Source organism: Poromitra crassiceps (assembly GCF_964638095.1).
Source record: "Poromitra crassiceps genome assembly, chromosome: 1".
NCBI lineage: Eukaryota > Metazoa > Chordata > Actinopteri > Beryciformes > Melamphaidae > Poromitra > Poromitra crassiceps.
In genome coordinates, this window is record NC_139623.1 from 119,227,802 (window position 1) to 119,254,429 (window position 26,628).

General features: G+C 45.4%; 1 protein-coding gene across 1 annotated transcript in view; it reads right to left on the reverse strand.

Annotated features, from left to right (window-relative positions):
• Positions 1 to 26,628, reverse strand: part of LOC310785637 (rho GTPase-activating protein 26-like) — a gene marked incomplete at its 5' end in the record, with an annotated part of 276,223 nt that overhangs the window by 137,876 nt on the left and 111,719 nt on the right. The window contains 3 exons of the mRNA XM_083646781.1: positions 6,971 to 7,042; positions 8,292 to 8,353; positions 23,576 to 23,671. Coding sequence (XP_083502907.1) covers positions 6,971 to 7,042; positions 8,292 to 8,353; positions 23,576 to 23,671 — 230 coding nt within the window. The remainder of the gene's footprint in view (positions 1 to 6,970; positions 7,043 to 8,291; positions 8,354 to 23,575; positions 23,672 to 26,628) is intronic.

Consider the following 26,628-nt stretch of genomic DNA (forward strand, 5'->3'; position numbering starts at 1 on the left):
GATCTGATGTAAAGAAGAAAAAGGAAAGGGCCCAGGACTGAGCCCTGGGGTACACCAGTGGTAAGAGTGGAGGGTCTAGAAAGGGCACCTCGCCATAACACATGGTATGAGCGATCAGAAAGATCAGAAGTAAACCATGAAAGTGCAGAACCAGAAATACCCAGGTGAGAGAGAGTAGAGAGAAGGATTTGGTGATTTACAGTATCAAAAGCTGCGGATAGATCTAGAAGAACAAGGACAGAGGAGAGGGATGAGGATTTGGCAGAATGTAAGGCATGTGTGACTGAGAGGAGGGCTGTCTCGGTGGAGTGATATGGCTTGAAACCTGATTGTAGAGGATCTAATAGATTGTTCTGGGAGAGTGTTACGGCCTTAGGCCGTATTTGTATTGTATTCCCTTATGTTTCTTGTTAATTCCCTGTATGCATGTGGTTTAGATGTGTGCTGAGTGAGAGCTCTTGTTGTGAGTGGATCTTTGTTCTACAGGTGATGGCAATCGGCAATGATTGGCAGGTGGTGGCTGTGGATTGGTCGACCCCGCAGCACACTGCCTTTAAAACTCCCTGGATTCTGCAAGATGGCGGGGAGGCCAGCAGTAACTGAGTGGTGTTGCTGCTGGTCTTCCCCCGCACTCCTCCAACCAGTGTGCTCTGGCACTTTGTAAATAGCTTACTCCTTAGCCAAATAGCTTATCTGAAGCTGTAGGGGTGAATGGGCCTTTTAATTTCAGTTTTCTCCTGGTTTTGGTTTAGTTGAGGGAGGTAGGTTTATTATTGTCTTTTCTTTCATTTGTTTTGTCCTTAGTTAGTTGGTGGGTGGTATTTAGTGGTCGAGGGGGCAGGAGGTAGCACGGTTGGACATAATGAGTTTGAGTACATCTTCAGGGGAGAGGGGAGAGAAGGAGGCAAGACCAGTGGGGGGGTCAGAGAGTGGGTGCTGGTGACGGAAAAACTGCTGTTGGCTGCCCGAAGCTCAGTACGACTGGTACGCAGAGCCTCGGACAGCCAAGGAGCAGGAGGGGAGGTTCTGGCAGGTTTGGTGATGAGGGGACAGAGGGAGTCGAGAGCGGAGGAGAGAGAGGAAAGAAGTGCAGCGGAGGCTAGGTTGGTGGAGAGACAGGAGAATTGCTCCACTGAGGGAAGGATGGAGAGAACAGTAGAAGAGAGGGCTGAGGGTGAGAGGGTTTGTAGGTTACGCCGAGTGGTGATGTTGTGAGTGGGTGCAGGGGGGGGATGGGGAGAGAGATGGGAAGGGAGAAGGTTACAAAATGGTGATCTGATACGGGGAGCGGAGTGACAGTGAGGTTGGAAGTGCAGCAGGAGCGTGAGAAAACAAGGTCGAGCAGATTTCCGGCTTTATGAGTGGGAGGAGATAGGGACAGAGAGAGATCAAAAGATGAGGAAAAAACTAGTGAAAAAAGAGGTCTGAAGTGTCGCGGCCGGGATATTGAAGTCACCTAACAGGATGAGCGGTGTGGCATCTTCAGGATATATGGAGAGGAGGGTGTCCATTTGCTCTAGGAAATCACCAAGCTGACCAGGTGGGCGGTAAATGACTATGATGCTAAGTTTAATGGGTAGGGATACAGTGACAGAGTGAGCTTCGAAGGAGGAAAGAGAGAGATGGGAAAGAGGGGTGACCGTGTATGTCCATTTAGGTGATATAAGAAGCCCAGTGCCCCCCCCTCGGCCAGAGGCTCGGGGGGTGTGTGAGAATGAAAAGGCAGAGGAGAGAGCAGCTGGGGTGGCAGTATTTTCTGGAATAATCCAAGTTTCCGTGAGGGCGAGAAAGAGGAGAGATTGAGAGAGGGCGTGACCGGAGATTATATCGGTTTTATTAACTGCTGATTGGCAATTCCAGAGACCACCGGAGATAATAAGAGGAGTATTGACATTTTTTAAAGATGAAAAGTTTTCAGGGTTACTGCCATGTCTGAAAAACGAGGTGAGTGGAATGTTATTTTTTACAGTGATGTGGACAGGAATTGAATAGGAGACACCAGTTGTGATAGATAAGGGTAGAGGTGAGATGGGTGTAATGAGCCCGCCCGGCCATGAGGGGGAGCTAGAGCTGAGGTTTGCACGGAGTAGAGGGCTTCGCTGAGTCTGACGAGAAGTGACCAGTCTGAGGGGATTCTCGTGCAGCCAGGCGGGAGGGGTCGTGGCTAGCTTTAGGTGACGTGAGATGTTTGCAGCCAGTACTGCAATTCCTATATTGCTGGGGTGGAGATTATCCAGTTTGTACAGGCGGGGCGATTTCCAGAAGGAGTCGTAGTGGTCAATGAACTCATACCCGCAGGCAGCGCTGTAATTATGAAGCCATTTGTTGCTGCTGAAAATGCGGCTAAACGATTCCGAGCTCTTCCTGAGAGTGGGAATCATGCCAGAAAACACGCACTTCTTCCCCAGACTCTCGATTGTCTCGGCCAGGGTTTCATAGTCGTATTGTAATTGAATTGATTCTCTACACCTGGTATCGTTTGTGCCCGCGTGAATAATGACAGAGTTGGCAGACGGATACTTCTCGATGATGGATGTATTCATCTAGATCAAGCACTTTTGGTCCAGAAAATGAATAAGTTATGCAATTGGGGATGGCTACGTGTCTAATAATAGAGTCGCCTATTAGAATGTAGTCAGGCGGCGGAAAGGTGATGCTGGGAGCAGGAGAAAGCCTGTTAGCATTAGCCGAGCTAGCCACGGCTGTAGCTGAGCTAATCAAGCTAACTCGGTCACCAGCTCCAGTGCGATGACCCGTAGCACTAGCGGGGCTCGGGATGGGGGAAGGGGACAGAGGAGGGCTAGCGCATCTAGCTCGTTTTCCCTGGGAGGTTAGCGGGGTTGTTGGGGAATTTGGGCGCTCGCGCTTCTTCGTGGATTTTTTGTGAACCTCGACCGGAGGTTGCTGAGCCGTCCGGGTGCAGTCAGCCTCCGGGTCTGGAAGCTTATCCAATGGGCTAAAGAAGTTTGATATTGGAAAGCTGGCTTCGATGTCCTTGTCAGGGGAAAACAGGGGGAGAGAGGTCCTTCTCCCCCTTACAGCAACAGTTGCCCAGGATGGACCAGGGGCAGGAGAGGCAGCAGGACGCTCAGAGTTGGAGGGGACGGCGGCTCTTTGTAGATCGGCCAGCCGGGAGGCTAGGTGGGACTGCCTCTGGAGGACATCGTGCAGAAGGGACTTAAGGGACAGGATTTCAGCTCGGACCGTGGCTATGTCCGAAACCGGTGAGTTGTGGGGAGGCATGCTGTGGGGAGAGAAATCACTGCCAGCATACAAGGTAATGGGAGAACACCGGTTATGCTGCTGCTGTTGTTGTTGATGGTGTATGCTAGGTTTAGCACGAAGCTAAAAACAGAGTGCTAGCGAGTAGACAGCACGGCACTTACACGCAAGGGCTCCAGAAAGGAGCCCACTGCGATGATCAGATGTAGTAGAGGTACTTGTGCAGTAGAAGGGATATTTCCCTGTAATGAAACGTACCGGCAAGGGCCCAGAAACTGGGCCCGCTGCGGGGGGTAGGTGTCGTAGCAGAGAACAGGCCAAGGGTAGGATCCGCCGATCTCCGATGAGGATGAGTCCGCTGCCCTATCTGGGGCAGTGCGCCTGGGCTGAGGGCAAGCCCCAGCCACAGCCCAAGGCAGGCACTAACAGAGTGTTCAAGGCTCTGGGAGATTAGAGAGTTCCTTGCTCTGGTAGGATAGATCCAGCCCGGGAGGTCCCGTTGGATCAGCTAGCTCCGTCTAGCTAGCGAAGTCAGGGATTTGTGGCAGAGTCAAGAATATAAAATCCAAAAAATGCAATCGCTAAAACAGCACACCCGATTTAATTATCAGGTACCACACAACAAGATGGTTAAAAGTGTGGTGTAAGATTGTTGCTTAAAACCAGATTAAAAGCTGAAAACAAAGCAGGGTAAGACGGAGCTTTTTTTGGCGGCGACATACAGATTCAGATTCTGATTCTGATGTTGCGTTACAGAGCTTGGAAATTGGGTGTGTGAGGTCACAGTGACCTTGACCTTTGACCTTTGACCACCAAAATCTAATCAGTTCATCCTTGAGTCCAAGTCAATGCTTGAGGCAAATTTGATGAAACTCCGTCAAGGCATTCCTGAGATATCGCGTTAACAAGCTTGAAAATGGCATTTGAGAGGTCACAGTGACCTTGGCCTTTGACCACCAAAATTTAATCAATTCATGCTTGAGTCCAAGTCGATGTTTGAGGCAAATTTGATTAAATTCTGTCAAGGCATTCCTGAGATATCGCGTTAACAAGCTTGAAAATGGCGTTCGAGAGGTCACAGTGACCTTGACCTTTGACCTTTGACCACCAAAATCTAATCAGTTCATCCTTGAGGCCAAGTCGATGTTTGAGGCAAATTTGATGAAATTCCACCAAGGCATTCCTGAGATATCGCGTTAACAAGCTTGAAAATGGCGTTCGAGAGGTCACAGTGACCTTGACCTTTGACCACCAAAATCTAATCAGTTCATCCTTGAGTCTAAGTGGATGTTTAAGGCAAATTTGATGAAATTCCGTCAAGGCGTTCCTCAGATATCGCGTTAACGAACATCGGACGTACGTACGGACGGACATACGTACGTACGGACGGACATACGGACGGACGGACAACCCGGATCCATAATGCCTCCGGCCTGGCTATCGCCGGTGGAGGCATAAAAATAATTCAAGATATTATATTATGGGCAAGACAGCTAAATGCACAGCCAGTCTACATGTAATTGGTTTCTATCAGCATATCAATCATTATCATCAAGTGTACTATAACTACTAAAACGTCAAGTTAAGTAAAACTTGGGGAAATAGCTATCGAGACCTGGGCTTATTTTACAGAGGTGCATTTAAAGTAAAAAATTGGAAATCCTACTAATTACATATTCCCTTAAATTAAAGTAGTCCCATCCTTGGACGGCAGGTGGCAGTATTATCCCAGTATGATAACAGAAACAGGACAGGACAGCCACAAGTGGTATTAACCTAGTGCTGACTTGTTCAGAAACACAGTCAAGTAAATCCACTGTTTTGACACAAGATCACAGCCCTGTTGTGTCAAGCGTTACTGTAGGAAGTCCTGCTGGAACATGAAGCCAACCACAACATCATCACTCACTGCTGTGTCAGCATATAGCACATGGCATGCAACTCTTTTTAAACTAAAGTAACTGGCCTGTTGTGAAAATGAAAGGAGTAGAATGTCCAGATATTTGTGTTAAAATGTAGGGAGTAAAAGTAAAAAGTTGTCAGAAAAATGAATACTCGGTAAAGTACAGATGCCTGGCAATCCTACTTAAGTACAGTAACAAAGTATTTGTACTTAGTTACTTCCCATCTCTGCAAACCAGTCACAGTAATTTCCCTAACACTCCTCTGCTGCCGACTCTTGACAGCTTGTAGGCAAGGTGAAACTGTGCCAGGAGAAGATGTCAGTTATTTCAGGGCTAAACTGGGATTAGTGCATCACTCTGGTGACCTAACCACACAGATTATGCATTTACTTCCTAATCTGGGAACCATGTTACAATCAAACAATGACCTGCTGCAGGGGGAGGGGTTAGCACTGTGTACACTGATGTTTAATGTGTCAGGCGGCCCCCCTCGGCTAGTCATCTAGGTCCTATGGCTAATGATCACACAGGGCAATCACACTATGACCTGATATACAGTAAAGCTAGTCATCTAGGTCCTATGGCTAATGATCACACAGGGCAATCACACAATGACCTGATATACAGTAAAGCTAGTCATCTAGGTCCTATGGCTAATGATCACACAGGGCAACCACACAATGGCCTGATATACAGTAAAGCTAGTCATCTAGGTCCTATGGCTAATGATCACACAGGGCAACCACACAATGGCCTGATATACAGTAAAGCTAGTCATCTAGGTCCTATGGCTAATGATCACACAGGGCAATCACACTATGACCTGATATACAGTAAAGCTAGTAATCTAGGTCCTATGGCTAATGATCACACAGGGCAATGACACAATGACCTGATATACAGTAAAGCTAGTCATCTAGGTCCTATGGCTAATGATCACACAGGGCAACCACACAATGGCCTGATATACAGTAAGGCTAGTCATCTAGGTCCTATGGCTAATGATCACACAGGGCAATCACACTATGACCTGATATACAGTAAGGCTAGTCATCTAGGTCCTATGGCTAATGATCACACAGGGCAATCACACTATGACCTGATATACAGTAAGGCTAGTCATCTAGGTCCTATGGCTAATGATCACACAGGGCAATCACACTATGACCTGATATACAGTAAGGCTAGTCATCTAGGTCCTATGGCTAATGATCACACAGGGCAATCACACTATGACCTGATATACAGTAAAGCTAGTCATCTAGGTCCTATGGCTAATGATCACACAGGGCAATCACACTATGACCTGATATACAGTAAAGCTAGTCATCTAGGTCCTATGGCTAATGATCACACAGGGCAATCACACTATGACCTGATATACAGTAAAGCTAGTCATCTAGGTCCTATGGCTAATGATCACACAGGGCAATCACACTATGACCTGATATACAGTAAAGCTAGTCATCTAGGTCCTATGGCTAATGATCACACAGGGCAATCACACTATGACCTGATATACAGTAAAGCTAGTCATCTAGGTCCTATGGCTAATGATCACACAGGGCAATCACACTATGACCTGATATACAGTAAAGCTAGTCATCTAGGTCCTATGGCTAATGATCACACAGGGCAACCTCACAATGACCTGATATACAGTAAAGCTAGTCATCTAGGTCCTATGGCTAATGATCACACAGGGCAATCACACTATGACCTGATATACAGTAAGGCAAGTCATCTAGGTCCTATGGCTAATGATCACACAGGGCAACCTCACAATTACCTGATATACAGTAATACAGTAAGGCTAGTCTCTTGGCTGTAAATGGTCAGCTCACCTTGGCTGCACTGATCTGCTCTTTCCTGAACCGCTCCAGAGGCATGATCAGCACGTCGCTGGCGTTCTCGATCTGCAGGCACAAACACACACACACACCCACCCACACACACACACACACACACACACACACACACCAAGGCCATTGACACGTACACATACTCTACACATAACAGTAGCATCTCTTATGCTAGTGTATCATGATTGTGCGTACAATTTTATCTGTAATGTCAAGTTCAACATTAGCCCAAATGGACACAAAATGTATTACAAAATGTATAACGTTACACTATGAGAAAGTAAAAGCTCACATTGAAACAGCTTTGGAAACTGTTTCAAACTAATATCAGAAAGACATTTAATTCCCAATTGCACAAAACAAAACAATAGAGAGGTCCAGTAACGAGTCCGGAAATCATCGATGCTAACGCCCCTGGTTCCATACAGTTTTCGCCTATGGGAGTTTTGAATAGGTTTTTGGCGCGATGCTTCTAATAATCTCTCTGGGCAACGCTGGCTTAATCAAACGCGAACCAGTGTTTAGTAACATCATCTTCACACATGAAGACCACTTTTATGAGTTTTGAAGCTTTTACATGCCGTTAAACGGGCGGCTAGCTAGCAAACGGCTAAATGAGACTACACTGCTGAGTCGATGTGGATATATACATCAATAACGTCACCACTTCAAAGGGCGAACACGGAAATTCTCTTTCCCTCACCTGGTTCAGCCCCGTTCAGCCCGAGGTAATCAGTGCACACATCAACAACAGTCCAGGTTGAGTGCTGACGTGACGTGAAGCCTATGCGACAGTGTGTAGTTCAGGATTAGCTTAGCTCGAGCATTTTACTTCTAGGGCTCGCATTTACGCTACAAAACTCATGAAAGTGGTCCTCATGTGTGAAGATTATCCCGCTGAACCTTGGTTCGCGTTTGATTAAACTTGCGTTGCCCACAGACATTATTTGAAGCATATCGCCAAAAACCCATTCAAAAATCCCATAGACAGAAACAGTGTGGAACCAGGAAGTTCGGGACTTCCGCATTCAGCCTACAAAAATACGTCATCCCTGGACCTCTCTATACAGGCAGGAACTAGGAGATCGACTACGAATGTCATCCCAACTTTCATTTTGGCACTACTTTATACAGGTTTTCAACGTTGATGCAGGCCGTTGTAGCAGCGTAACAATCCAATGTGAAAACATTTGCTGGGTGAACGGCGGGGTTAAAGTGCAGGCAAACTGAGCAGTGAACTCCACTGGCTCTCAACAGCCCACACAGTATAACATCCAGTACAGGACAGTGTTACGTTACTCACCATCCGCGTCCGCTCATCCTCCAGGTTCTGTAGGACTCCTGCAAACTCCTGTAGAGACTTGGCTAGAGATAGACAGGGTAGAAGGAGGGAGAGAAAGAGAGACAGAGACAATGACAGAGAGAGAGAGAGAGAGAGAGAGAGAGGTGGAGGAGAGAGACAAAGGGGAGGGCAAGAGAGGGGGAGGGAGAGAGAGTATGCATATTAGATTTGATTGCAATGTTACACAGGTGTTTACACACTTATTCTTTATTATACTTGTACTCTACTATACATGTAATTGAATGCACATGTTCTGTCTGTCTTTCCCCACGCTTTGGCGATGTAAGTGTATGTTTCAACGGCAACAGAAATGGACAGTTAGCCTTGGTTAGCCACACCATAAGCAGAACTGATGCTTGACTCACTCTGAACGTGAGCTCACACCTAAAGCCCCAAACGCACAGGGAGCGTCAGACGCTAGCGGTTGGAAGCCCACCCATTGTTTTAAACGGCCGAACACGCACCGAGAGCGTTCTGACGCGCGTCAAACTGCCTTGACGCCCGTACTCCGGACCTGTTTCGATTTTGGAGCGTCAAACGAGGTTCCAGCAGCGACCAAAGCCCTCTGAGCTCCCTCCCCCCCCCACCCTCCCTCTCTGCCCACTTTCATCCCCGTCTGTCTCGCCATGCTCCTCAAACAAATCTCACGGCAAATAAATACAGCAAGCATTAATACGCTACACTATATAGCAAGACTACAAAGTGAGAATAATGTTCTAAACGCATCGGCGATTCGGCTAGCAGAATATAGCCTATCCCTGGATGTCATGATGAGAATAGATTGGTGAAAGTTTGGACAGAATGATTGCATCATTTTCTCCCGCAGCGCTGCCTTTTTTTCTCCCCCTCTGCACGGCAGACAGGTAGGTGATGCAATAGCCTCTGAATGACAGGGGCTCAAAACTACGGTATAACAAAATAATGATGGTTCTGTCATTCTGTGGTGTATACATTTCAGATCTGATGCTTGCAGTGCACTATAGGGGCAGAAATTGTTTTGCTCCCTGTGCGTTTTGGGCTTAAAGTCGAGCTGAACCCAAAAATGACTTTTCTTTTCTTTTAGTTCAAATACCTGGGTATGCAGTGCACCTATTTAATAATGTACGCAAAGAAAATCACAACAATCTAATTTCTTTAGTTTTTCACACTTTTTCACATCAAAAGTTCATTTTTCAAGATTTCATTGATAACAGTAATGTACAGTTTGCTGACGTCACCTAGTACTATCAAATTTCTACCCCATTTCAACCAATCATATCACGACATGCAGCTGTCAATCAAATCTTCATTTCAGGATCATTGTCTCTTCCAAATGAAGTAGAAAATGGCGCCTAGTGCCTGTCATCTGGCAGAATTCCTATCCCATAAACTAACTACTAACTTGGCCAATTGTTAGAAACATGAACAAAAAACAAAAACTATAATCTCTAAGAATGCAAAGAAATGTAACTGGGTCGTTAAAACGCGCATTCCAGGGATATCGTATTTACAGCAGCGATAATGGCGCACGCATCCGAGAGCTTGGTTGTCAGGGGTCGCACAGTCACTTCGGAGATTCCAGGCCGACGTGCTGCAACACGAAGGCAGCTGGCTGCCTGCGGCTCGCTGAGCTCCACTCAGCCACTAACCTCCCGTCAAAAGGCTCTTCCCGAGGGGAGCGCCACAACACACTGAATCCCACTCGATTTGGAGTCGGAACACGCCAGGATTGGCCAAAGCCCAATCCAGTCCCCAGAATTGTCAAATAAAATCATCGACATGATACTAAGGTAAAGGTAAAGTCGCACTGATTGTCACACAATGTGTGAAATTTGTTCTCCGCATTTGACCCATCCCCTGGGGGAGTGGTGAGCTGCAGCAGCGCCGCGCTCGGGAATCATATGGTGATCTAACCCCCCAATTCCAACCCTTTGATGCTGAGTGCCAAGCAGGGAGGCAAATGGGTCCCATTTTTATAGTCTTTGGTATGACTCGGCCGGGGATCGAACTCACAACCTCCCAGTCTCAGGGCGGACACTCAGACCACAAGGCCACATGACCCGCCTCTCAATCTGTCATCTTAGACAAACTATGTTTTCAGTCTGAAATGGACTCATATGCACGTGACGAACGGGTTCAGTTCGACTTTAACCGTTCACACCAGACACTCTCCTTTCCTCAGCGCCGGGCTCGGAGCTGCTCCACGGGCCCCCCCCCCCCCTCCATTCACTTCATGCATGGCAGCTTCAAGCTTCACGCGTCACGCTTGGAAAATAGGACTGAATCCTGAACGATCGCTTGAGCAAGGCGTGAGCGTGGCTTCAGTGTGACGAGCGCGGGTGGTGTGAACGGCCTCGCCTGTTAACAAGGACGCCTAAATGGAACTTGTTGGTTCAGCGTAGGTTGAACTTAGGTTGAGCGTTGCTTCGCCGTATGGTGTGAACGGCCACTTAGTAGGATGGAGGGAGAGAGAGGAAAAACAGAAAAACGGGGGGGAAACAGAGAGAGGGGGGGGGGGAGTGAAAGTTGGCATTAAGTGGTGGTGGTGATGATGGGAGATGGAGAGATAACGACAGAGAGAGAGAAGAGAAGGTAGGTTAGCGTGAGGAAGAGGCAGTGATGAAGGTGATGTGTGCACTCAACTCATGACCCAGCAGAGTAATTAATCTGCTAATTAAGCCACAGGTTAACGGCTTGCTGCCTTTCACAAGCTGCAGTACCACTCGCTCCTTTCCCTGCTCTTTGGCAAGCCAGGCATGACTGCATTGTTTTGGGTCAGAGTTTCCAGTTCGCTTGCCCCTGTCCTCCACCCAATGCTGTACACACACACACACACACACACACACACACACACACACACACACACACACACACACACACACACACACACACAAACACAAACACACACACACATTGTTCATACACACTGAACATGTATTATAACACCTATGCTGACATGTACAAATCGCACAGACACACACACACAGCAGACTCCAATCCAATGCCTAAGGTCGCCACAGCTCTCTCTCATACACACGCAAGCACGGACGCACGCACGCACGCAGGCACGCACAGGACTGCCCTCTCCAGCACCAGACCTCAAGTTACAGGGTTTGGAACCTGGATCCAGCTATAAAAGGGCAAAGAACCTCAGGACTATGTGAGGAATGCATTAAAAACAGCGCTTAATAAAGCTCATAAAGTGGAATCAAACCTGTGGCTGAAGCTAATCACAAGTTCTGGATCAATCAAGTAGAAGTATAAAGAAATGCTACTGGCCACTGGCCAGGCGCCGGAGTGCCAAGCAATAAGACCCAAACACTAGCAGTTTTAAAATTGAATTTTAAAATTGAATTGAATTGAATATATATATCTATATATCTATATAGATATATATAGATATATATATATATCTATATATATGAGCAATAGATCACGACAGGCCGTGGTACTGTATATATGCTTATTATACCACACCTAAGGGTCGTGCTTCGTGGTATAATAGGCATATATCACTGTCTGAAGTGATCTATTGCTTTTATAAAATGGTAAAATATGAAAGTATACTAAACAAGTCCGATTTAAATCGCTTAAATCACTGGTTGGACCTGAGCCCCTCTGGCTCAGGGTCCAAACAGCTCACCTTCGTATCAACTCTCCCATAATCTGCCCCAATAAAGTACACACAGTGAGTGGCTCTAACTGTGGTATATTTAGTGTGGTATATGCTAAATATACCACAGCTGTGAGCCAATCAGATTGCTTGATTTGAGAGAGCCGTTTTTCACACACACACACACACACACACACGCACGCACGCACGCACACACACACACACACACACACACATATATATTATGTATTTATGTATTTATTAAGTGATTTATTATGAAGTTATTTATTAGGTTATTTATTAGGCTTTTATTTATATCTCTTTTTGCATCATGCAACCGTAGGGACAGTATGAAGAAAACGACAATGCAGGCTGGCCAGTACACCTTGTGTCACCCGGGATACATGAAACCTGGTGCAGGCTTACGAGCTATCAGGTTGCACCTGTAGAGTTGAGCTATCAGGTTACACCTGTAGAGTTGAGGTATCAGGTTGCACCTGTAGAGTTGAGCTATCAGGTTGCACCTGTAGAGTTGAGCTATCAGGTTACACCTGTAGAGTTGAGCTATCAGGTTGCACCTGTAGAGTTGAGCTATCAGGTTACACCTGTAGAGTTGAGCTATCAGGTTACACCTGTAGAGTTGAGCTATCAGGTTACACCTGTAGAGTTGAGCTATCAGGTTACACCTGTAGAGTTGAGCTATCAGGTTGCACCTGTAGAGTTGAGCTATCAGGTTACACCTGTAGAGTTGAGCTATCAGGTTACACCTGTAGAGTTGAGCTATCAGGTTACACCTGTAGAGTTGAGCTATCAGGTTGCACCTGTAGAGTTGAGCTATCAGGTTACATACCTGTAGAGTTGAGCTATCAGGTTGCACCTGTAGAGTTGAGCTATCAGGTTACACCTGTAGAGTTGAGCTATCAGGTTACACCTGTAGAGTTGAGCTATCAGGTTACACCTGTAGAGTTGAGCTATCAGGTTACACCTGTAGAGTTGAGCTATCAGGTTACACCTGTAGAGTTGAGCTATCAGGTTACACCTGTAGAGTTGAGCTATCAGGTTACACCTGTAGAGTTGAGCTATCAGGTTACACCTGTAGAGTTGAGCTATCAGGTTACACCTGTAGAGTTGAGCTATCAGGTTACACCTGTAGAGTTGAGCTATCAGGTTACACCTGTAGAGTTGAGCTATCAGGTTACACCTGTAGAGTTGAGCTATCAGGTTACATACCTGTAGAGTTGAGCTATCAGGTTGCATACCTGTAGAGTTGAGCTATCAGGTTACACCTGTAGAGTTGAGCTATCAGGTTACACCTGTAGAGTTGTCTAACTATGCTGCTTGTGTTGTTGTCCACACATCTCATAATGACAGAGGACAGTATTGGTTCAAGGTGCCGGTGTGCAGAAATAAAACCAGGAGGAGCTTTAGCACAATTTGACACCGGTGGTATAAGAAACTGGCCCAACCCTATAGCCTCGTAGCCTGCATGCCATCTTTTAGGTGAAGTAAGTAAACATAAACCCGATTAGACGACCCAAAATAAGACACTTGGATACCTGGGTTATGTGCCAATATTAGTGGAGATTCTGAGGCACAGAACTTGCATGTAAACAGAATTAGAGTGGTTGGATCAAGCATCAATAGAGTATATAGTTGAAATGAAAGTCACCAGAAGCCATGTATGGTCTTCTTGTCTACTTGTCTGTCTGCTTGTATGGCTGTAAGATGACCTGATGAAGAGCTGAGGCTTGAAACATTGTCTTAAGAAGTAAAGTATTCTTTGGAGCATAAGTGTGTGCGTGTTCTATTATTTCTACTGTCATTTGTATCCAACCCAGCACCCCTCAAAGTCATGTGCGTATTCTTTTCATATGTTATGGTTGGTTGGTCCACAACATCAATGTCAAAGGAGTGGATGACGTCACACTCTGACTGACATCGCATATATGGTCAGAGCTATTGTGAATTCACACTTCTTTTTAATTGCAAATTAAAGTAGGCCAGGTTATTTTTAAGTCCAAATTAGTCCCATCAGTTATTGACTCACATGCATTCATAGGGCATGTTTCATTGGGGCAACACCTAAACACAATGCATTTCCTACAGCTTTAGGCCTACATATGACCAGATCAAATAAAATAGAAGAAAAACTCTTTGAAAATAAACCAAAAAATAACCCTAACTAGGGATGTGGATTTTCGGTTAATTTGACTTTCAACTAACCGACATCCTCAATCGGTTAACCATCGGTTAATTTCGTCAAATATTAATTGAGTGGCGCGTGCCTTTCATTCCCGCGCTCCATAGGGTTTCAGACTGCATTTCTGCGACCATTATTTTAGTGTGCGAGTCCGGACTGCATTGCTTCCTTCCTACACTACCAAATCCACTTGAATTTGACATTCATCTATTTATCATGTCATAATGTCTACACTAGTGACATTTAATTTTGCTCCTGGCTCGGGGTCCAGCCGGGGCACAGACATGCACACGGAGACGGAGGTAGAGATCAGCACAGCAGCCTCAGAGTGTATAGCAGGAGGCGGGGCAGCACAATCAAGTTACAGAGAGCCCCTTTTACACTGTTTACACAGCCTGTGCTGCTTGTTACAAAGCCGTGATCATTGTGGGATTATTACACCTGAGAGACAGACAGACCCGGAGAGAACTCAACTTATGTTAAAAGTCTGGATTCCTCAGTCGAATCGATGTGGAAGACGCAGTTTGTTGCTTGAAACAGCTTGAAACACGCAAGTAAAGTAACCTCATGGTTTCATGACAGCGGCTGGAGACAGTGAAGGAGCATGACTGACTGGCTCGCTGTAGTCTGCACAGGGGCAGGGCGTCAGGGGAGAAATGCATCGCACTTCTCCAGTCTGGTCAAAGCAGAGGGGGCCAGGGGGCGGGGGTGTGGCGCATGTGTGGAGCTCTCTGTCCCCTCCGCAGCTCCGCTCTCTCAGGCAGAATCATATACACACAGTCGAATTTGGCAGAGAAATGACTTACGTTAAACCTTTTAAACTGAAGATATTCTTCAGTAGAATCCATGTGGAAGACGCCTGTTGCTTGAAACACGACGAGCGATCATCTGACTGACGCAAGTTTATCACAGAGCACATCTCTGTGGGCTTAGAACAGTCTCATATCTATTGAACTCTCGCAGGGTTTTTCACGAATGCACATGCTTTGTTTCGCAGTTGTATTTCGGACTCACTCATGCACACGATCTGTTTTACAAATGCACACGCTCTGCTTCACAAATGTAATTTTTATGCAAACCTGTAATATAAATTCAGAAATGCACACGCTCTGCTTCACAAATATAATTTGTATGCAAACTTGTAATATAAATTCGGAAATGCACACGTTCTGCTTCACAAATATTATTTTGAAGCACACTTGTAATATAAATTCACAGATCATGCAAATTGCTCAATGTGCATTTACAAACTGCTTCTCATTTGTGAACCTCTGTCTACATTTGTGAGAGAAATGTGTGTGGTGAATTTTGAGACTCCCCTGACGTGCAGGTCAACGAATGTCACCATTGGCTGATAAAGCTGTCAATCAAATGTGATTCTGATTGACAGATTCATCAGCCAATCAGGTGTGTTTGCTTTCAGCCAATCATATGGCTCCTTACATTTGCGCTAGACTACAACAACAGCTACAGAGCTAATAATGGCTATCCCAGCCCATTCTGAGATGGGTTGTTAGTGTTTAACGGACAACTCACTTTCAAACGGCATCCTGGACAATTTATCGGTCTTATCAGCCTCGAGACGGCCGGGAAGGATTATGGACGAATTACTGGATGTTACTGTGGCATGTTTGGTCGTGTTTTGGCTTGCGATGGCTGCGGGGAGCGGGGAGTAGCTAGCGTTAACGTTACCTTGAGCTAGACAAGTGGTTCTCAAACTTTTTCTGTCATGCCCCACTTTGAAGTTTAACTTGACAAGATCTTAACTTATCAAGATCATGACCATTCCTTTCTATTTTCTTTCAGTAATGTTGTCCAAATAAAAAAACAACTTCCATTTCAACTTTATACAAAATGTTGTGACTGCTACATCTGTGCTTTTTTAAATAATACATTGAAATAACCAAACAGAAATTGCAATCACTTTGCTAGAACAAAGTTAACCAGATTGCTCCATCAGATAAAAATCTAATGAAATGTGCAATCACTTTGTTATAACGATATCAATAAAGTTCTATCTGTGCAAAAAATAACAAATATTTGGCTTATTATCACTGTATTAGTGGCTGCAATGAACCTGTTTTGCACTGCACATCTTTTCAAAATAATAACAATAAAGTGCAACCTGTGCACAACTGAACAAAACAAGTTCAAATATTTGGCAATATGAATGAAGCATCCATGGAATGAATGCGAAGTCACTACAGAAGCGGGGTTCATTTATTGCTCACCGGGAAAGAAGTCAGACGTCAAAACATTGGTTCCGCGCTGCATTTCTGCATTTCCCCCTGCGCCCCCCCTGTTTTGCCACTGCGCCCCACAGGGGGGGCCCGCCCCACACTTGAGAAACACTGAGCTAGACTGATAGCTACAAGTCTTGCATTGTGCTAGTAGAACATTTGTCCTGCCTGCCCTGGACTGTTGGTTTTTATCAAGCTCTGCTTGAACACTTTCCCCACCCGATCGCTAGATTTACGGTGGTTCCATACCTGCTACACCAGCTAAATGGAGCAGCTACACTGGGCTCCCGTTCCATATAGATCACAGCCCAGCGGGTGTCATTGTGGCATGTTTGGTCGTGTTTTGGCTGCGGCGAAGTGGTTAGTCCCTGCCGTGGCCCATGTGTTATGTTGAAGGCAGCGTCATTGTTGGTTTACAGTGTGGGCCACTGCCTTGGTCTGTTTATATTTTCTTTTGTTGCTTTAATTGTTATACTGTATTGCCATCTTGCTGTCAGCCAACCTGTATTACTGTGGTGCCTAGAGCTGTTTTAATCAACACACTTATATACTTTTCTCTATAATAAAGACTAAAACTGCTTCATGGTATATGTGCCTTAACGGTGTCAGAACCTGCGGTCTGTGGTATTCAGCTGCCACAATATGGAATTCTAAATAAAAAACACAAAAAAAACAGATTTGTATCTGAGAGATTAAATCTCATCATATGGGGGTCCATTGCCCCAATGTGAACTAAATTGTTCTAAATGAGCTGTGTGTATTGTAGCGCCATATTAGTAGGAAAATGCTTGTGACATCATGGGAATAGGCTTGGAGTTAGAGCCCGACCGATATGGGATTTTTGAAACCGATACCGATACCGATTTTAGGGAATAAAAAATTACCGATACCGATAATATCAGCCGATATTTTTATTTTATTTTATTTTTGTTTTTATCATCAAATGTTTATCCCCCATTAGTGCTAATCCCCCATTAGTGCTAATTTTTTATTTATTTATCCTGGTTGCTGCTCCACCCTCTGCCGATCTGGGGAGAGCCGAAAACTGGCTCCATGCTTCCACATGGGCAGTTAGCCAGCCGCTTCTTTTCACCTGACAGGGGAAGCTTCACCGGTAGGACATAGCACGTGGGAGGATCACGATATTCCAACGAGTTCCCCTCCCTCCGAACAGGCGCCCTTAACGACCAGAGGAGGCACCACATCAGCAACCCTCAAATATCAAACACTTGACAAAGATATGATTGAGTTGACATGAATTGAAATATGTGATGTAGGCAGGATATTTTACAGCTTATTAATAAACTCAATGCAATGAAACAGTAAACTTAACTGGGAATTTAATAATTATAAATAACTAGAAATACAAAAACACAATAGAACAAATAGTTAAGAAAAAATATCAAATATACACAACATGCTGTCCATGCTATCTATAACTTATATATATATATATATATATATATATATATATATATATATATATATATATATATATATATAAAAAAAAAAAAAACGGCCGATAATTTTTTTTTTTTTACCGATACCGATATATCAATAATCGCCAATATCGGCCGATAATATCGGCGGGCCGATAATATCGGTCGGGCTCTACTTGGAGTTGGGAGGAGCCGGGAAAGGGTACAGGGGGAGTAGGGGAGTTACGATCTTGAAATCCCATAGTCTTTGGTTCATAGAGACGTCAGGTTGTACCAATTTAGTGCAGTTTTGAGGGCAAAAAAAAGCAGTGTTGAACCCATAGAGGGCACTTGTGCAGCTGAAAATGATACAAATGGTACAATGGTAACAGTTTGGTCTCAAATGTGGAAATTCTAACCAGAATTCTTCACACACCACCCCCAAAGTCATATTGGTTAAAAGCTGAAAAAAAGTGTTTTGGGGGTAAGTTACACTTTAATGGATTTAATTCATTGGCCATAATCTCGAGATTGATAATTCACAGATGATTCCGTGTGTCAACCACGCCCAAATGCAAACGTGGAGCCGTGCAGCGTCAGGTCAGGCAATAAAGACAGCGGATTGAGCTGTGCCATGTGAATAATTGCATGCAGCCCTATTCAATGTGCACCACCGCGGCCATAAAATATCAGCATATTCTTATTTGTCGTATTAAGCATGTATTAGTCTGATTGACTTTATGGATCACAGAAGCAGCCAGGTGGTCTCAAAAAAGCACTCACAACACATTGGAAACATGGCAAGCAAGTGCTTTCGTTCTCAGATGTAGGCTACAGGTAACGCAATGGCTTACCTTTCCTTCCATCAGTTTATAGTAAAGCAAATAGCCCCATGTTGTGAAGTAATTAGGCCTATTGTCCATTCTGAAAGTGAGTTGGACGTCTGCTGTCTGCCACATGTCAACCAGCTGCAATCTGCTTTCAATAATGTTCAATAACGTCGTTGTGATTAGACCCGCTTGTTAATAGACCCGCTTGGTTTCAGAAAATACTTTTTAAGGTTTGACACATTTAATACCTTTGAGTGGTTCGCTTGTTTTGTTATTGTGGAATATTATGAACCAGGTACCTAATGTCATGAGATAATTGATTATATGATTACCAAATAAATACTAGGTAATGTCTCTTAGTATAGGAGCCAGCTACAGGCATAGGGCCCGTATCTAAAGCAGCAAGGCCTAAATAGTGCAGATTTGATTTATAAGTATCCTTATTTTCTTCATTTTGTCTACTTTTTGCAAGTTATATTTTTCTTTCCTTTTCTCTTCAATTTGCCAATTTCTTTGTCTGTAATGTATATTCGAGGAAAAATTGCTCCTGGTATCGGAATGATATCGAATAGGAAATGACTGCACAACGCCATCCACAGGCGTTATGCCAAAACTGCGAATTGGATGCCAATTTTAGTGTTGTCCTTTACTCGGTGTTGTTCACAAATATATACAACGTTTCACAAGTCTGGGAAAGGGTTACAAGCTTTAGGCTCTCACTGACAATTTAGCCAAGGTTGGACCAGTGAGTAGTTGTTTGTTTGTATCTAACAAACCGGCATCCGGTTTACGTCGTTTTTTTTTTCCAGTGGCAGCAAGGGATAGATAGGAAATATATATATATTTTTTTTTTCCTTAAAATTATAGCAGCGATGGATACTTTTTTCATAACATAGCCTACATGTACTCTACCACTGCTCTACACACGTTTTTATATGAACAAAATATTCAAGTCAATATGAATGCTTCAATGTTATTAAAACGTGCTGATTTTAAATGTGTTATTTTTTCTACTCCTGCTTCTACTTCTGCTCTGTCCATTTTGCCGGCTGCTGATATATACAAGGGCACTGTTTAACTTCCTGAAGCACGTTTTCAAATGATTTTAACCCAAATCTCACAATTTTGGTTGGCACGCTAGTGCTGCATGGGCAGAGAAGCGACACATATGGCTCATTTCCACCACATATAACAGCACAGTACAGCTCTACTCGACCTGGTCTTACTCGTCTCTACTTGATATAGACTCTGTTTCCATAGCAAGTTTACTCACCTCCGCCCACACCTGGTCGTCATAGCGACCGCATATCTGCCCTCCGCCCATAGCCCAAGTAGGCTATAACTTATAACGTTGAGATTAAATCCATACACGGAACTGGAATACTGGTGCCTCATCGCGGAACCGCCCGGGCCACCCGGGCCGCGGCCTGGGTACTTTTCAGTTCCCCCCCCCAAATTTTTTTTTTTTTTTTTTTTTTTTTTTTTTTTAACACATTGAGTGCCAGCCGTTTTTTCAATCCTGTAGGTAAGTTGTGCCAGTTTTTTTTTTGAGGATTCTGGCTCATTTTACAAGAGCCGAGGATTCTTTTCTGTTAAGACTTCGTGAACACCAATCATCTAAAAATAACTAATAGAATGTGTGCTTTCTCTGTCTAAAAGAGTTAGTTTGCAGAGTTAGTAGTTATGTAGATATTAGCCGTTGAGTACAGCATGGTTTTAGCGTCTGAGACAGGAAGCTGAGATAATCGCAGTTTTGTGAAATTCAATCAAACAGCCAGAACAGTCACCTGCCTGTGATTATGGGTGCCCTTGGGCAAGTCTGTATACTGTATTGTGTGTGTGTGTGTGTGTGTGTGTGTGTGTGTGTGTGTGTGTGTGTGTGTGTGTGTGTGTGTGTGTGTTCGCGCGTTGCTCCGCGGCTCTGAGAGGAAGAGATCTCTGTCCGTTCTTTGCCCCCACAGCGTGTCTGTCTCCCACTCTGTGTGCTCTCTCTCTCTCTCTCTCTCTCTCTCTCTCTCTCTCTCTCTCTCTCTCTCTCTCTCTCTCCTCTCTCTCTCTCTCTCTCTCTCCTCTCTCTCTCTCTCGGGACTAGAGAGAGAGAGAGAGAGAGAGAGAGAGTGTGTGTGTGTCTCCAAACTCCTCCCTCCGTCTGTGCTGCGGAGGGGGTGGAGGCTCCGCGGCCGCTCTCGGCAGTCTGGACTGTAAAAAAACTGGCTCGTTCGTGTCAGCTGAGAGCTTTGAAGAAGCGTTTGCGATTCTGGTCTTATTTATGCGCAAAGGTACTCGAGTGTGTGTGTGTGCGCGCGTGTGTGTGTGTGTGTGTGTGTGTGTGTGTGTGTGTGTGTGTGTGTGTGTGTGTGTGTGAAATCGAAAGAGTTTTCGCCCAGCTATTTCCTTGTAATTAGACTGGCTTTCTGCAGCGGACCCGCCGTGGCTGTGGCTTTCTCTCTGTCTTGGGAGAGAACTGTCGCCACTTAGTGGTCGGTAAAATAGATTATACACATTCTCTTCCTCCAATATTGATATAGAAGACGTAAAAGGGGTTGATTGATGTCCCACCGTCAAAAAAAAAAAATGTTTATGTAAGACGAGATAGCTCGTCTATGGCACTCAACGTGTTAAGATTTTTTTTTTTTTTTTTTTTACAATTAAACCTCATTTACTTATTACACTCGACTGGTTGTTTTTCAGATGTGATGTGAATCTAAAGTGAACTAAACAAGTCAGATCCACTATAAATGTTTTTCAGTAGATGCTGTGATGTAGCCACAAGAAAGGTGCAATATTAATGTTTTTCAGGAGATGGCGATGTTGCTAGCTATAGGTTCTAAACAAGAAATGTGGTTCAAATGTTTACAGTAGTTTTCCTTTCTTGCTGCACTACAATGTTACAATGCTGTGAGACAGGCCCGGCGTTGGAGGGGGGCCTGACCGGGCCGGGCCCCCGCATTCCCTAAACTGGCCCCCCCATTCATTTTTTTATTATTTTTTTGTGTGTGCTAAAAACGTTTTTCCGTTTTTCTGTTTTAAAGTTTAAAACGGAATCTGGCTGTCATTAGGCATTGATTAACTGAATGCTATTGCTAACTGTTACTTTGAACCTCCATTTGCAATGATTCTGGCTGGATATTAATTAACTATTGTAAATTTGTCACAATGAATGCAATTTGTGCACAATGTGTAAATACATTTAATATTAATTGTTTAGGCCTATAAAGTCACAACACCTACTTAATAATAGTTCCAGCGCGGCTGCAAAAATATGGTGGCGCATTGTGTCAAGTGTACTGGCTCGGGGAACGGTCCGGCCCCCGGTCCCTTAGGTTTCTGACAATGTGGCCCCCTGAACAATTTAGTTGAATAGCCCTGCTGTAAAACCCAGTCGCCCTCATATTCTGGTTTATTTCAAGAAAAACATTTTGGCTAGTTGAAATTAATTGGCTCGTAACTTTAAAATCTAGCAGCCATATTGGCTGGTGATAAAAAAAATGTTGAATCTCAAACCCTGCAGTGAGAGCAGGTGGTGACATAGGAGTGAGTGAGAAAACGAGCAAATATATGATTGTTAAGACTGAATACTGACATCACAACAGTCTAATCCTAATGTTAATTTAAAATGAGATATTCCTATATGAATCTGGCTTCAAACGACCAAAATCTTTATATGATGATAATAATAATAATCAATGATGGTGGTTCACAGACGTGTGTGTGTGTGTGGGGGGGGGGCACGCCCCCCCGACGGGGGGACACGCCCCCCCGACATGCCCCCCGGCCCCCCCAAGTTCAGATGCGTTCCGCTATCCCTGCTCTAAATGACCTACACTACAGTGTACATGGGCAAATGTGACAATCGGCCAGGAGAATGGATATCACTTTGTTGTTACTCAAACGCACATGCATGCGCTGCACGGGGGACGGGAGTCACGCTACGGGGAGAAATGAAGCCACTTCCCCGGTTCCAACTCACCAGGCAAGACCGCGGCTTCGCTAAACCCCCGCCTCCGGCCTAGTGGCGCTGACGTTACACACAACTCAAAGGGCTTCCCGAGGAGCAGACTTTTTCTCTCTCAAAACAATTGAAAACCACCGTCATGTTAAAGCTGAGCAAGGAGATCGATTTTATTTCACCAGAGCCGAAGGCAGCAACACAAAACACTGATGGAAATAACAGAAGAGAGGGTAAGCCCCACTAAACTGCTATCCAGTATTGACAGTAGATACAGTAAACACGATTCTGCCTGACCTGCAGTGTTTTCACATCATGGTATGGTACTGGGTTCACAGCGCTGGAACCTCAACAAAAGGCACATGGCCGTCATGCTCGCTGCCATTTTCGTTTTAAAGTATCCGTAGCGAAAAGCACCTTCACGCAGTGGCAAACCCCGCCCCTTAGCGCCACCATCAAATCAACAAGCTCATAAAATAAATGTGGGTCGCACGTAAATTGACAGGGTCGGTCGGAAACCGAAACCGAACAAAAAAAAAATGTAGGCCTTACCTGATTAAATAAAGGTTATAATATATCGGTATCGGAAATAATATCGGTATCAGCAGATATCAAAATTCAGGTATCGGAATCGGATCGGAACTGAAAAAATGGGGATCGGGGGATACCTAGAATGAACTCTGCAAGCTTCACGCTGTCAGATCCTACAGTCAGTCTACAGTAGGCCTAGCCTCTTGCTCTTGCTGGCAAGTTTATCTGTTACCTGGCCTGTTGGTCCTGTTTGCCCTTCAGGGTAATAAACTCTGTTGGTCTACTTCAGCTTGTAGCCTGTCTGTGCGTGGGACGGGTCCACTGGCCTGCCAGTTATTTTGCATGGGTAATGGTTTTCATCAAAAGAACAATCCCCAAGGAGTATTTGTGCCAATGTTGGTCCTTTTTTCCAGATGTGAATGATTTGACATTAAAACTCCTCCACTAATTTAAGGACACAGCAGATTTCATATGGGCCAGCTCACCTATGCACATCTCATCATCCGTCTCTGCATCTCCAATGCACTGGAACTTAAACTCGTTCAGAGACTCGGCAAACTTCCTCTTAGCCGTGGAGAGATCTGAGAGAGAGAGGAGGGGGGGGGGGGGAAACAGAGAGAGAGAGGGGGGAGGAAAACAGGCGGTCAGTTTTCTTATCTTGTATTTTGTCATGGAAGACATTTCAAGGATATGGGAACAAGCTTTGATAAAAAAATATATTTCACTTTGCGAGAAGACTTTCATTTTTGTGTGCAAATTCCACAAAGTATCAACCAGCAAAAGCGGCTGCTCTGGGGATGCACACTCAGCATCACATTCCTGGCCTAAAAACTACATGTAACAAATCCAAGTCATAAAAATATCATCCTGTTTCTTGGGACACATTTTTCTATATGCAGTGAGTGAGAATGCGAGCTGGTGGGAACAGCACCAATTCAGATGCTGACAATGGATCAAACGTGTAGGGAGTTAGTGTGCTGAAAAGTATAAAAAAAAAAAAAAAAAAAAAGTTCCACGCAATTTAAACCACGTTAGCCGAGCTAGCCAGGTTCAGCCTGGGACAGAGTTTCAAATGCTACATGAGGCGGTGCGAGCTGCTGGCAGACAGGCTGGCAGCCTGGCAGGGAGGTTAGCTTACACTCTAGTACCTACAACACGAGGCCAGCAGCCACACACACTGACCAGATCATTCACTTTGCAGGTACGCACGCACACGCACACTCGCACACACCCAAAAGGAATTCCATGTAAAAATGTTGGCCCCTCTTCCCGAGCCTGCCCCCTTCCTGACCACGCCTCCTCCCGCCCCCCACATCCCCATAGCCAATCCCCCTACCCACCGCTCGAATGCTGACTCTACGTTGACCTTCCTATCCATAGCTACGACCCCTTTCCCCCTAGCCTCACCCCCCTTCCTTGACACGAATCAGATCGGATCCGGTCCCAAATTGAATGGCTTCTTCCTTGGCCCAAGCTACACCCTTCCACCAAGTTTCATGAAAATCAGCCCATTAGTTTTCCGTAATCCTGCTAACAGACAGACCGACAGGCAGATGACACCAAAAACATAACCTCCTTGATTGCATGTTTCTTGACTCGATTCTAATAAAGCACATTACATTGAATTGAAGGAGACAGACAGACAGACAGACAGACATACATAGATTAATAATAGGAATAGCAGTGTGGTCAACCTACTTTTGTAGAAAGACAGGATGAGAAGAGAAGCTGTATAAGCAGGCGTGTGTTTGAGTGGCATGTTGTAAACTAGGGACCCTGTCTCCAAATCACACGCAGAGAAAGAGACACAGAGAGAGAGACAGAGAGAGACAGATGAGCACAGAAGGAGAGCTAGAGAATATGGGGGGGGGGTCCTGGGTTCGATTCCCACCTGGGACGCTGGAGTTGTGACCCCCCCATATCTTCAGTGCCTACTGCCCAGGTGGGCTATCTCGTCGAAAGGGCCTTTCTGTGTGGAGTTTGCATGTTCTCCCCGTGCCCCCCAGGGGGTTCCTCCATACATAACCCCCCACTAAAAACATGCAGAAGATCGTCATCCGACCAGTGACGACAACATCTGAAGTTGGTCCAATGATGGTCCAATGAAGGTCCCCGGGCGCTGGAAATAAACAGCGACCACTGCTCCTGGCCTGCCCCCCGGAGGAAAGGACAAGCCTGGATGGGTCAAATGCAGAGGACATATTTCACCGGCCACCGTCAGCATGAGTGTGTGTTGTGGCCGCATGCATGTGTTGTAGTGTGTTCATACATGTGTTGTAGTGTGTTCATGCATGTGTTGTAGTGTGTTCATACATGTGTTGTAGTGTGTTCATACATGTGTTGTAGTGTGTTCGTGTGACAATAAAGACGGGCTGCCGTCTGAAATCGTGTTTAATGGAGAAGAAGACGGAGATACAGATGGAGTCAGGCAGAGCACACTGAGGGCAGATAGAGAGACAAGACAGACGGCAAGTCCTTGGCAGTGTTCTTTTAAATACCACAGGTCCTCCATGCACATTAGAGCAGGGCTACCCGGCCCCTCGGACTCGGAACCCGAACCCGGCCCGACTTACGGGCCGGGTTCGGACAGAAACATTGAAGTCGCGTTCGGGCTCGGGCCGGGCTCGGTCACGTAATCAGTCACTTGTTTTTGCCTTCAAATATATCTATCATCAGCTCCTGAGCTAATTTACTACGTTAATGAAAGCACCTGAAGGCATCGAATGAAACACGCCCAGACATGCACTCTGCTGCTCTGCCCGGAGTCAGCTGCGTGTCGGCTCAGCGCTGGTGTCGCGGACACCGTGCAGTACTTCTTTCAGCGATGTGGGACTGTGTGGGCAGTGCACGGCACGCACAAATTAGGCTGTTTGGTGCTTTGCTTTGTACATTACGTATTAATCATTGACTGCTTTGAATTACGAGGACTGATTTTGGTTTGGGATTATATAGGGCTGTTTATAGGCTGGACAGACTCATTGAATTATGCGCTCGCTGCGCTCCGAGGGGAAAAAAAAAATCAGGGAGGGGGTTCGGGCCGGGCTCGGACAGATTATCAATTGACACCTGTCGGGCCGGGCCGGGCTCGGCTAATAATGTGACGGGCTCGGTCGGGTTCGGTAAGGAAAATTCAGCCCGAGCCCAGCTCTAATGCACATCTGTGTGTGTGTGTGTGTGTGTGTGTGTGTGTGTGTGTGTGTGTGTGTGTGTGTGTGTGTGTGTGTGTGTGTGTGTGTGTCTGTGCGTGCGTGCGTGATCCGCTGCTGCTTGCCAGTCAGAGAAATGAAACACAGGCCTAGCATCCCTGCATCTGCTGCCAGAAACACATGCTGGCACACACATGCACACACGCGCACGCCACTTTCTCTCTATGGGCTGAGTCAGAGATGATGACAGTGAGCAGTGAGTCATGGTGGCTCTGTAGCGTCAAAACAACCAAAGTATGACCAAACTGAGACCGCACGCCGACCTTGCAGGATAAACCGTGGCTTTGCAGTGCCCCACCGGGGAAAAACCATCAGATACAATGCTTTGCTTC